At 39.7% G+C, this 13,441-nt stretch overlaps 1 protein-coding gene across 2 annotated transcripts in view; it reads left to right on the top strand.

Moving 5' to 3' along the window:
• LOC107548962 (neprilysin-like) overlaps window positions 1-13,224 on the top strand; it is a 47,583-nt gene extending 34,359 nt beyond the window's left edge. For both annotated transcript variants that reach the window (XM_016229843.1, XM_016229844.1), the window contains 14 exons: window positions 787-888; window positions 1,014-1,150; window positions 1,761-1,854; window positions 1,940-2,068; window positions 8,697-8,795; window positions 9,016-9,093; window positions 9,192-9,295; window positions 9,437-9,495; window positions 9,597-9,716; window positions 9,805-9,938; window positions 10,348-10,413; window positions 11,267-11,362; window positions 11,779-11,855; window positions 11,957-13,224. In XM_016229843.1, the coding sequence (XP_016085329.1) occupies window positions 787-888; window positions 1,014-1,150; window positions 1,761-1,854; window positions 1,940-2,068; window positions 8,697-8,795; window positions 9,016-9,093; window positions 9,192-9,295; window positions 9,437-9,495; window positions 9,597-9,716; window positions 9,805-9,938; window positions 10,348-10,413; window positions 11,267-11,362; window positions 11,779-11,855; window positions 11,957-12,056 (1,395 nt within the window). In that variant the 3' untranslated portion in view covers window positions 12,057-13,224. The remainder of the gene's footprint in view (window positions 1-786; window positions 889-1,013; window positions 1,151-1,760; window positions 1,855-1,939; window positions 2,069-8,696; window positions 8,796-9,015; window positions 9,094-9,191; window positions 9,296-9,436; window positions 9,496-9,596; window positions 9,717-9,804; window positions 9,939-10,347; window positions 10,414-11,266; window positions 11,363-11,778; window positions 11,856-11,956) is intronic.
• The last annotated feature ends 217 nt before the right edge of the window (window positions 13,225-13,441 follow it).

The raw sequence follows: 13,441 nt of genomic DNA, 5'->3' as shown, positions 1-13,441 counted from the left end.
TCGGTATGCACACGCAAACAAAGCCAAAACCTAGATATTTTAGGCAATATAGAAATCCTGGCCAGGACACGTCCTGGGAAAATGGCACGTATGGTCACCCTATAGATGTATCCTTCACTGCCTTTGATATCCCACAGTCCTGTGCGTTCCATTCTGCATGACGGTTGAGCTAAAAAATAAAGATGGCGTCTGAAAGTTGTTTTGGTGGTCAGTTTGTGTGTAAATGTATATTTCTGACTAACATTTTGCACTTTTGATGTTATTTCTAGCGAGAAATCAGTATTATAGTAATTAAATATTTGTTTAGTTATCACAAAAAACTTTCTATTTTGTTGTAGATCATTAAACCATTACACTGCCTCAGAAGCCTGTCTGAAATCAGTTTCATGAGGTGCCTTCGTGCAAAAACGCTGCCTGTAAAGTCATTGCCTCATACGGCAGCAAGGCAGCAAGTCAGCTGCCTAAGTTTTCGGATGCAGCCCCGAAGTGAGTGTGTACAGATATAGGGAGACATACAAAATGTGCAGTGCTGGGGGTACTTCATGGAGAGGTTTGAGAACCACTGGTTTAGAGGACTGTGCACAGCAAAGTTATGTTCTAAATACTCAAGAGGCAATTGCATTTCAAACAGTTCAAAAAGAATATTACAGTATTGGGGATTGGGCTGCTGTACGTAAAAAGTGAAGAGACTGAAATAACTGGACAAAAAGCTGTTAAACATCCTTCTCACATCCTCTGAAATGCTGTCACCCTTTTTGCAGTTTCATGCTCTCCTTGTCTTCACAGGCAACAGACACACCAGAGGACAGAAACAACCCAGTTCTACTTTACAACAAGATGCCTCTGGAGATCCTGAACAACAACTTCACTCTGGAGTTTGATTCCAGGGTAATAATAATTTTTTTTAAAAAAAGCTTCAACTCCCATGCAGTGAACAGTAATATTATCTTATCCTCATAAAAACTACAATGAATTGATGGATTTTCATTTAGGTCTGCACTGCTCCTTTTCAGGTGTTCAACTGGACACTCTTCACTAATAAGATCATGGACACAGTTGGCATTCCCATTACAGACAGTGAGGAGGTTATTGTGTATGCCCCAAACTATTTTAAGAGGCTGAACCCTGTCCTTGCCAAGTACACAAAGAGGTAATTTCACATGCATTCTTCTACTTCTCATATTATATTTCTAGTATGCAATTGCATATGGTGCTCACTGCTCGCAAACTTCTAAACTTATTATTACAAAAGATTTCTACGTTTAATATGTGAGCAACTTGTAGATGATTTTCTTATAGTGGAATGATGTATTTAAAATAACGTGGAGATATTTTTAAATTAATTTCTAGACTCCTATAGGAATCCTCAACCTTTTTTTTTTTTTTTCTCTGAAGACCTTGCAGAACTCTTGAGATTGTAGCATGATGACACCACACAACTTAATAGCAAAATAGCTGGCACCTGAGTCTAATTCACCTTTTCCCATTTTTTTTTTTACTTACTGAATCTACTTACTTTTTCCATTTGACTGATATGTTTTTTTAAGCTCAATTTCAATTTAAATTGTGAAGAATTCTACAAAATATCAATTTAATGTGCCATTTGTTAGGGTGTATCAATTTCATTAATATGCAATGTTTAAAAAAGGGTCAAATGTTTGCTTGTCAAAATATGTCAAAAAAGCAATTTCCATGGGATGTACTTATTTTTCCACATGACTGTACATACAGTATAACTCATTCGGTGATTGTATGTGCAGGGACGTTCAGAACTACATGGTGTGGCGTTTCATTATGAATCTGGTGGCTGGTTTGAGCAGGAAATACAGGGAGACCAGGAAAGCATTCAGAAAGGTAAAGAGCAAAAAAAAAATTTCAAACTGTGAATTAACAGGCATAATTTCATACACATTTATAATCTTGCTACCACCTCTCTCAGGCTATCTATGGGACCACCTCTGAACCAGCAGTTTGGAGACAGTGTGCCATCTATGTGAACAACAACATGGAGAATGCTGTGGGGAGACTGTATGTGGAGGAAGCCTTTGCAGGAGATAGCAAAGACATGGTGAGCTGTATGTGTGCAGTATATTCCTATAATGGCTCTTGAAAATGTGCTTGTGTATGTTTGTACATACTCTTGAGTCCTGTGTGGTACGATTTAAATCGGATCCATTTTCTCGTATGCATGTAAGAACAGCTGAGCATTGCACCAGTACCACCTGTCATAAAACACACTATCTGATACTCCATTAATCACTGGACTCTCCTGGCCTCAAGCCCACCACATGTACATGGCAGCACCCTGCACAGTTCCCTATCGAATGGGAACTCGCACAGCGTCCCCTGGAGGACACTTTGGGGAATGCCCTCAGCGTGACCGGTGTCTGAAGTGCATGTGGAAACACGACAATGAACTTGTCATTGGCCCATGACGTGTTACTGGTGCGACCAAGCGTATAAAAGGGCACCTGTAGCACACGTTATCAGCTTCTTGTCTTCAGCCATTTTGTTTGTGAGTGCGTGTGTGACAGAACGTTGAAAAAAATAATAATAAATGTCTGAGCGCAGTTTTAAAAGATGTGTCCCACCGTGTGAAGGGTACATCACACCTAGTGATTCTCATGAGCTTTGTGTGGTGTGTCTGGGGGCACAGCATGCACGGTCGGCTCTCGAGGGAGCCGGTTGTGCCCACTGTGATCGTTTCGCAGTGAAACAGCTGCGCTCCCGCTTGGCTCTGTTTACAGAGGACGGAAGCCAAGCGTCTGGGCCTCGTGGTGCTGGACCCGCTGCTGCCAAGGCAGAGCGCCGTCTGCACTCATGGGGCTCGCAGTTAGATCTGGCTGACGAGCTTGGGACGGGTCTCTCCCTATCCCATTCCTCGGTCGCCAGCTCTGTTGCTCTCAAACCTGATCTGGAAGCCCGGTCTCCGGTTTCTTCTGATCCGGTAGAGAGCATGTTAATTCGGCCGGTCTAGCTCCGAGGAGATAGACGTGACAGGAGTTGAGGTGGAGGCGACATCACAACCCGCCTCCTCCTCGTCACCCGCATATAGGGAACTCTTGGACGTCATGACCCACGCCACCGCCAGGCTATCCCTGGACTGGTCAGCGGAGATGCAGGAACGCGAGTCTAGTGGCCGTCTGGATGAGTGTTTCCTAGCAGGTCATAAACGCTCCGCCCCTCTGAGCCTTCCATTCCTCTTCGTGGAGGGCTCCTACCTTGCCTTCGAAGCCGTGCCAATTTACATCTAGGCTCATGGGCAAGGCATACGCGGCGGCTGGGCAGGCGGGCGGTACCCTGCATACTATCTCTGTATTGCAGGCTTACCAAGCGGATCTGCTAAAGGACGCTGATGCGGCGGGGGGCGTGGCTCCTGCTGAAATCGAGAAGCTCCGCCGCTCATGTGATCTTGCTCTCCGTGCAACCAAGCAAGCGGCTCGCGCCATCGGCCGCTCTCTTGTGGCACTCTTTGTCACGGAGAGGCATTTATGGCTTAACCTGTCGGGGCTAAAGGAGAAGGACAGGTCTTTTCTCCTTGATGCCCCGGTTTCGCCTGCTGGGATTTTCGGAGCTGCTGTTGAGACAGTAGTCTGTAAGTTCAGGGAGGCGAAGGTTAAGTCAGCGGCGTTTGAGCACTACATCTCTCGCCGTAGGCAGCGTCCTTTCGATCAACCACCTGAAGCTGAGCCTGCCGCCAGGCCCAGCTGGCGGCAGAATCAGAAGGCGAGCGTAGTTGCGAGAGCCCCGCCTCCGAGGAGTCGGGGCGCTGGGCAGCGACCTCCCCCAAGGCAGAGACAGGATCTCAGGGAAATTATCGAAGCCAAGAAAGGCAAGCCGTAGCCCCTGAGTCCAAGGCTTTAATTTGATTTACTGTTAGCTTTTGTTAATAACGAAAGCCCTACTGCCGCAGTTGAACGTTGTTTTTAGTTTGTTGTCATTTGCAACTTGAAAAGTATTTTTTCTTCTACTACAATTTTGTTATGTAGTGGGGATCAGTCACTAATTTCAATTCGCAGTTTTCCCAGTACAACGGCGGCTTTCCGGTTGTATCGGTGTTAGGTTGTGAGATGTGTTGAAGAAGGTGGGCTATTCCGCGAATCGCGTCCCTCTCCCTCAGCTTTCTCTGTTATACGAATTGTTATGGGTGTGTTGAGAAGATGGGCAGTATTGCAGCTTGCATTCCCATTTCTTAATTTGTTATACAATAAGGCAGGGCACTTCCCCTTTTGTATTGCGCTTAACACTGTGAGATATATGCGAGAAGGGTGGGCTATTCTGCGGCTCGCGTCCCACGTCCTCGGCTGTAATCCTCACAGTATTATATGGTTTGAAGTACATGGGTAGTAACGCTTCTTGCTTTCCTACTTCTTAATTTACTGTGTGCCAGCGCAGGGAAAGATTTCTCTCTGTTTGTGCGGACAGATGTGAGAATTACGCGGAGATGGTGGGCTATTCCACGGCTCGCGTCCCACTTCCTCGGCTATGATCCTCACAATAAGATAACGGTTGAAGTAGATGGGCTATATCGCTTCTCGCGCTCCCACTTCTTGTAAATTACCATGTGATAGCGGGGGTTCCTCCATTTTTGTGCACGGATGTGAGAAGTACGCGGAGATGGTGGGCTATTCCGCGGCTCGCATTCCACTTCCTCGGCTATGATCCTCACAAGATTATAACGGTTGAAGTGGATGGGCTATATCGCTTCTCGCGTTCCCACTTCTTATGACCTGCGGTGCTTACCACAAGGGGGGTTTCCCTCCGTTTGTGTGGACAGATGTGAGAAGTACGCGGAGATGGTGGGCTATTCCGTGGCTCGCGTCCCCCCTCTTCGGCTATGATCCTCACAATATCAAGACGTTTAAAAGTAGATGGGCAGTACCGCTTCTCGCGTTCCCACTTCTTGTAAATTACCATGTGATAGCGCAGGAGGGGTTTCCCTCCGTTTGTGTGCATAGATGTGAGAAGTACGTGGCGATGGTGGGCTATTCCACGGCTCGCGGCCCACCTCTTCGGCTATGATCCTCACAATATCAAAACGTTCAGAAGTAGATGGGCAGCACCGCTTCTTGTGTTCCCACTTCTTATATTTACCTTATGTTAGTGCAAGGTTCCCTCTGTTTTGCGCTCACAGATGAGAGGTAGGTGGAGATGGTGGGCTATTCCGCGACTTGCGTCCCACTCCTGCTGTGACCCTCAAGATACTAACGTCTGGAAAGAGGGGTAGTATCGCCTCTCGCGTTCCCAATTCCTAGCACTATTGTGCAATCAGGCAAAACACAAAACTCTTTTCGCACTTAGGGTTGTGAAACGTAAAACTGTACGTTGATGGGTGACCGTGACTTGCCCGCATCAACTCTGACCCTTACAGTGTGTTGGCAGTTGCTGTTGTGTTTCGGGGGATAAGAACTTCTTAGAGTTCCTGGCTTATGGCTGCCGATAAGGCAGTCATTCCTTCAGCATGATGGCGTGGGGATTCGTTCCCCAAAGTGTCCTCCAGGGGACGCAGTGCGAGTTCCCATTCAATAGGGAACGTCTCAGGTTAGGGACGTCTCCTTCAGACAAGAAGCTGATGACGTGTGCTACAGTTGCCCTTTTATACTCTTGGTCGCACAAGTAACACGTTATGGGCCACTGACAAGTTCATTGTCGTGTTTCCACATGCACTTCAGACACCGGTCACGCTGAGGGCATTCCCCAAAGTGCCCTCCAGGGGACGCAGTGTCTCGTTCCCCTTCTCAGGGAACCATGGTTACATGGGTAACCTGAGACGTTTCTTCAAATATAGCCTCTGGGAATAGGAAAATGTAAAAAAAATCACACTCACTAATTTCAATTTTCTACTAACATTGTCGAACAGCAGCCATGCATGCATATATTTTTGCAAAAGCCTGACATAAACAATTCCATCACATCTCAACCTATGTGTTTTATGTCTGTTTAACAGTTTTTGTGGAAATTACATTTAAAAAAGTTTAGAATAAAATGGCATACTGCTTTGTTACAATATTTGTAATCTAAATGCACATTTGTAACCTAAATAATAGTAAATATTTACTATTACAACTTGACTGGAAATGATAATCAGTATAAATATTCTGCTCACAATTGATATTTTTGCCTCATCTTTTGCACATTTAATCTCATTGGCTCTTAAGTGGCTTCTCCTTGGTAAACAAGTTCACTAAAATTTGGTAAAAATTACAACTATGGGTCAGCATATTTTTTGAAAAATTTATAGAAATCATTTTCAAAAAAAAAAAGAGAGAAATTTTATGTATATAAACAACCCCTTGTATATGTGACCACAAAACCATTCATAAGGGTCAATTTTATGAAATTGAGATTTATACAAAATCTGAAAGTTGAATAAATAAGCTTTCCATTGATGTATGGTTTGTTAGGATAGGACAATATTTGGCCAAGATACATTTCAAATAATACATTATTTGAAAATCTGGAATCTGAGAGTGCAAAAATAAATAAAAATATTGAGAAAATCATCTTTAAATTTGTCCAAATGAAGTTCTTAGCAATGCATATTACTAATCAAAAATTAAGTTTTGAGATATTTACGGTAGGAAATTTAGAAAGTATCTTCATGGAACATGATCTTTACTTAACATCCAAATGATTTTTGGCATAAAAGAAAAATCGATAATTTTGACCTATACAATGTATTGTTGGCTATTGTTACAAATATACCCCAGCGACTTAAGACTTATATAAAAGTGCATGTAGCTGAAGAAACACTTTAATTGTAGAATTCTCTTCATTTACTGAAAGAAATCATCAGGAAGATTAGTATTTTTTTTTATTTAAATGGACAATGTAATGTAATAGCCTCATGTACAATAATTTAATGTAAAGGATGTGCTGTGTAGATTGGTGAATAATATCAGCTTGCTTGATGACATTTGTTTTTTTGGCATATGTCAGCAGCATTTGGGTTTATGACTATACTCGCCTACAAAAGCACATGCATAATAGCAAGTGTTAGCATTGTGGGTGCTTGTCCATGATCAGGTGGCCCATACAAGGCCCACCCATAAATCATTCCTCACATCAATGTCGTGCCAGTGGGTATGAGGTCACCAGGATAATGTTACAGATATTCACACCGAGTCATATGTCAATAACTAGCCTTATCCAGCACTGTCTATCTGTCAGAGAACAACATGCAGTGAACTATCAGTGGTCTCTCAGTCTACCAGTTTTATAAATGAGTGTAGTGAATCAGCTCATGGGGAAATATGAATAATTAATCATAACTAGTTATAATTAATTATAAATATTTAGATCCGCTGTAGATATTTACTTGACCTCTCAGGGTCAACTGTCTGTCAATTCTAAGAATGTTAATTTCCTGGTTAAGGGAAATTACTTTCTTACTGTACAATTCTACACAGAGCTTGTAGCATAAATCTGCATGATTAAGTGACTCCAGTTATCCGCAAACAATGAACAACGTCAAGTGTGATACATGTAAGACTTTATTAACTACATAAACACTTAAACTGGTCTAACATACGCACACACACACACACCCGCATTCAGTTGGTATAGGAAAGGGTTAAAGCTTAACTCAGTAAAGAGGAGAGAAAATAAGAATATGAAGTTATGGAACCATTTGCATATTCAGCAGATCTACCGCCTGAAGGAAACATCAGATACTTAATTCAAACACACCTTTGTAAAAAGGTGCAAATGATACCAAATGTATCAATTAATAAGACTAAGTTTGAATACTTGCACGTCTCATCTATCTGAAAGAATGGCTTGATGCAGTCCAAAGGTTCAAGTTGATCTTTGCTGAAGTTGGTTGATGAAAAAGAACCAGTTTGAGTCAGAGAATCTTCATGAAAGTGTTTCCATCATAAGCCTGCATAAAACAGTATAAAATCTCAAAGATAACATACACAATGACCTGAAGGATATGTGTGTTCATTCAAAGAAAGGTTTTCCTCTGGATTAATTAGAAAATAGTCCATTTCTACTGTGCACTGTCTCTCTTCCTATGGAAAAGGCAGTGATTTTCCCTACTCACATTCCATTAGGTCGTAAATGGCTATTGTCTAGCAAAGGTGTCATGGTTGCCATGGTAACCAGTGGCCTGTGGTCATTCACAGACATCCTGGCGCCCAGTCTATTGGGTGAGGGGTCTGTGACGACTTGTTAATCTAATGAATAACTGATTTGTTAAATCAAATGAAAAATTGTGTTTTTGATTGGTCCAGACGCTACATGAGAGAACAAGATATCTTGTAAGTTCCAGTTAAAACAAATCCATCATGCAGAGTGTGAACATACTTTACAGATAGTTGATTCTTTTTCCAATTTCCCATAACTTTATCATTGTCAAACATAAATAGAATAGATACAGTTTTGGTATTTATGCACAGGTCATTGGTTTTAAATGGGTGATAAAGAACACAAAATTGTTTTTTTTATAAATGTTTTCCCCTTATAGATAAGACTGATGTTTGTTGTGGATCTCGGCCTGCATACTAGCTACATGTTTAAACCACACTGAAACTTGGTCTTGTACAAAAAATGTTTAATGTAAACATGGAAAAGTAATTTAATCCAAAGGATGAACAGTATGAGCACAACCTACTAAACAATTCCCAACCAGAATGTGTATGGGATTTCTGTAGAGAAATGATGTCTGATGATGTCCTTTGTGATTTCCTCAGATGGATGAGATGATCACTAACATCAGAGAGGTATTTGTGAGTAATCTGGATGATCTAGCTTGGATGGATGCTGAAACTAAGAAAGCTGCAGAGGAGAAGGTGAGGCTTATTTTTAATTCTATGTTTCAAGTTAAAGGTTAATGATACTGCACAATCACTGCTGATCAAAAATGCCAGAACATGACTAAAAGTATCTTTGAATGCTCATTCAATAGAAATCTTTTCTTGACTAAAGAAATAAAGAGTTTGCTGATAATTGACTTTTTGCTGTACCAAAGACACATTAATAATACCATTTCTTTACTTTTCTTCACTACAGGCACGAGCAATCAGAGAAAGAATTGGTTTTTCACAAAATATCATGAACAACACATACCTGGACCAGGAATACCAAGATGTGAGTGCCTACACGATGAAGGGTGAATTAAAAAGATAAATGTTAATTAAAATAATTGAAAATTAATCTGTTGTGCAAATCTTCCATTTTCCTATTAGTTAAGCTACAGTGCAGAAGAATACTTTGAAAACATTCTAAAGAACTTGGAGTTTGGTCAGAAGAAACGCCTAAAGAAACTGAGAATCAAAGTGAACAAAGAAGAGTAAGACCTTATAAGATATATGATTGTATAACTGTGCTCTAAAATAGTGTTTCCATTTTCCCAGTTTAGTAACGGTCATAAAACCCTAACGAATAAAGAGCTCTAATTAAATATTAAAGTGATATGCATCTTTAATTCAAGGTGGATCACAGGAGCTGCTGTTGTCAATGCATTCTACTCATCTAGCAGAAACCAAATAGGTATTTGAATCACATTTACACAATGTAGCAGTAACTATTATAATAATAATCTGCTTTGTCTAACCATGAAGAATTCATTCAAGTTATCTGCTTTCTTTTAGTATTTCCTGCAGGTATTCTTCAGCCACCATTCTTTGGTAAAGGTCAGCCCTGGTCTCTGAACTATGGCGGCATTGGGATGGTCATTGGGCATGAGATCACTCACGGCTTTGATGACAATGGTATCAGACTCCAAACAGATCTCCCTTACATATTTTGTCATACAACAGTGTTGCAGGGTTAATTTTCCATATTTCTTTCCTTGTTCAGGACGTAATTTTGATAAAGATGGTGACCTCAAAGACTGGTGGACTAAATCTTCAACTCAGAAATTCCATGAGCTTTCCAAATGCATTGTGGACCAGTATGGAAGCTACTCTTGGGATTTGGCGAATGGACAAAATGTATTCAATAACTGTCTATAATGAACATGACCATTTTTAAAATTCAATTTCTTTTATATTATCTATAATTTTGTATTACAAATATGATAGTTATGCTGCACATGATGTCCAGTCAAATAAAGCTTACCATACCGTTTAGAAAACATGGTTTAAAAAAAATAATAGTTCTATCTACCCTACTGTGCTAGGTTTGTTTTTACCATTTGTGACTTTCATGTCATTGGTTCCTTATAGCTATCTGCGAGTTTCTGACAGCAGTAATTTGGACCTTATTAGTTACACAAGTAGTTTTCCTGGAACTAGAATAAGCTGTGATTTTTTTTTGAGATGTAGAAAGACATCTAAATTTCTGTCTCATTTTCCATCCCCTTTCTTCTTTTTTTCTCTCTTCTGTCCTTTGTGTGAACAGTTAAATGGGAATAATACCCTTGGGGAGAACATTGCCGACAATGGGGGCATTCGCCAGTCTTATCAAGTAAAGAGAGGGCAACTTAGCCTTCACTGCATTTCTTTTGACGTCCCTTTTTACTGCTAGAATAATTGGTTTAGTTTAATATGCTTTCTCACTTCCAAAAGGGGACAAAAGTTCAGTCATTTTGAAATGTGATCATAATTCAAGTCTTTGCAGTCAAAAGGAGTTAGTTTGAAGGTAAAATAAAATAAATATATATACAGTGGTGTGAAAAAGTGTTGGCCCCCTTCCTGATTTCTTATTTTTTTGCATGTTTGTCACACTTTAATGTTTCAGATCAAACAAATTTAAATATTATTAAAAGATAACACAACATGCAGTTTTTAAATGAAGGTTTTTATTATTAAGGGAAAACAAAATCCAAAACTACATGGCCCTGTCTGAAAAAGTGTTTGCCCCCTAAACCTAATAACTGGTTGGGCCACCCTTAGCAGCAACAACTGCAATCAAGCGTTTGCGATAACTTGCAATGAGTCTGTTACAGCGCTGTGGAGGAATTTTGGTCCACTCATCTATGCAGAATTGTTGTAATTCAGCCACATTGGAGGGTTTTCGAGCATGAACCACCTTTTTAAGGTCATGCCACAGCATCTCAATAGGATTCAGGTCAGGACTTTGACTAGGCCACTCCAAAGTGTGCTTAATACTAGGCTTCACTGAACCATCAAATATAGTCAACAGTATATAATATATAGTTCCAAAACTTGTCACTTAGGAAAGCCTTCAGAAGGCATTTGGCTGTGAGATACAACTTCATGTCTGATGTTAATTATTATTTAGAGATTTGAGAGACAATGGTTTGTTTTCAGTAACTGCTTCCCAAGATTCATCAGAATCACTGTGCTTACTTTTTCAGGCCTACCAGAACTATGTGAAAAAACATGGAAAAGAGGCTCCTCTGCCTGGAATTGACCTCAATCACGAGCAACTCTTTTTCCTTAACTTTGCACAGGTGAAACACTTAATTAGAGAACTTGCAGGAATATTCCAGGTTCAGTACCACTGAAGTTAAGATCAACTGACAGCACTTGTGGCATAATGTTGATTACCACAAAAATTATTTTAACATTGAATGTTAGGTTATATTACATTTTACAACTTAATTGTCATGACAACACAAAGAGGCCAGATTTACTAACAGTTTGCACCACCGCAAACCCTCTTTGGGCCTAAATCACTCACACTAGGTTGTCCTGTTTGGTAAATCTTGCCCATAATGCCAATAAACCCTTAGGCTCAAATATATCAACATTGTCACAAAGCTTACCTTCTTCTGAACTCCTGCATATGACCAGTCTGATGAATACAAATAGGAATGCTTTAATTAAGCTTTTTGAACAACCCCTATTTTTTAATTTTTTATACAAGGTTTGGTGTGGAACACATAGACCAGAGCATGCTGTCAACTCCATCAAAACTGAAGTCCACAGTCCAGGGAAGTTTAGGTACCTTCTTTCACTGACAATCATGCACTTCTGTTTTATGCCTTTCAGACTCATGTCAGAATGTGTTGGTAATCACTACTTTGCCATTTCTGTTTGTACAGAGTTCTTGGGTCATTACAGAACTTCCCAGAGTTTGCCAAAGCCTTCCAGTGCCAGAAAAACACCAACATGGTGCCTGAGAAGATTTGCAGAGTGTGGTGATTACTTGAGGAACAGAAGATGAGGGTTATATGAGGGCCTGTGGTCCGTATACCCTCTCAACTCTCTGTTGACTCTTAGACCACTATGGCAGATGCTGATAAATGTTCTCATCGGTGTAAGCTATGGCCACTATGCTGAACTCCACCAGTGCACTTGAGCCACATATAGAGAGGGGGAGCTGTCTCAGAACACTCCTACAAGCATCAGCCAATTTATTTGAATACAGTTTGTGAGATCATTACTCAGTTCATGGCTCTTACTAGTTTAGACACTAAGTAAGTTTGAAGAATAAAGTAAAAAAACAACAAAACAAAAACAAATCTAAAGTAAAGGTTGTAGAGATACTATCAAAAATGATGTCAATGTTAATCAAGTAAAACTGTGAATTGGAGATATTAGTAGCATTATGTTTATACATATTTAACACAATACTCGTATACATACACTGCTTATAGGCTACTGGTCACCTTGATTAGATTCAGTAAGTAACTATGAAGCTACCCAAACATGCCCAAGAATATTATGTATAGTACCATGGGAGTTAATAGATATTTAAGTGAATTCCAAGAAAATTGTTCAACTCTGTATTAATTTATCTAATTAGCAAATTTTCTGATTTGTACACAGCACATTGTAATAAAAAAAGTAGATTAATTTGTCATTTGTGTCATTGAATTTATTTTGCTTAGAAGATTTGCTTATTATCATACAAGATTAACTGGAACAATATACATTTTCTGTAAATCAGACACTGAATGTTTGATTTGAAAATCCCAAACATGACAAGACGGATAGACATATTAAAATGTGTCTTTTTTTTTCTTCTTTCATTGTGCTGTCCTTGATATTTGTATGAATGGGTGTGCATGTGACAAATAATGTAATTCTGTCAAGTGTCACTGAATTAAAGCCTTAAAATATTTTCAGTTCTGTTTTCAACATTTGTCAATGTTTTCATATAATGTAGAGGACTAAATTAATCATATTGAGACCAATTCATGCAGACAGTGTTTATGCCAAAGATTTTTACACATATCCTTACTCTGCTTTTTTAAAGAAAAAAAATCTATATATCTTATACATAATTGTTTCTGAAATGCTGGTCCCAACATGTCTATTACATCTTCATTAGCAATGACACAAACTGCCAAATTAGATGTTTTTTTTCTTCACATTTTTGAAAATGTAGAAGCTTATATTTGTGATATTGTTAGTTATCAGGCATAGCAATTTTACATGTATTTTACATTAGCATTACAAAATATATTCATTTTCGCGGGCATTGGGATACTGTAAGTTTAAAAACAAGAAGCTCAAAGGAGTTTTGCCTAACAGCTTCTCTGTGCTGTGTTAACAAAAACATCAAAATGCTGCTGTTTTTTTCT

The sequence above is a fragment of the Sinocyclocheilus grahami genome, unplaced genomic scaffold (assembly GCF_001515645.1).
Source record: "Sinocyclocheilus grahami isolate Dianchi unplaced genomic scaffold, SAMN03320097.WGS_v1.1 scaffold358.1, whole genome shotgun sequence".
Lineage (NCBI taxonomy): Eukaryota > Metazoa > Chordata > Actinopteri > Cypriniformes > Cyprinidae > Sinocyclocheilus > Sinocyclocheilus grahami.
The sequence above is the reverse complement of the archived record's forward strand: the minus strand, read 5'-3'. Positions and strand labels throughout refer to the sequence as shown.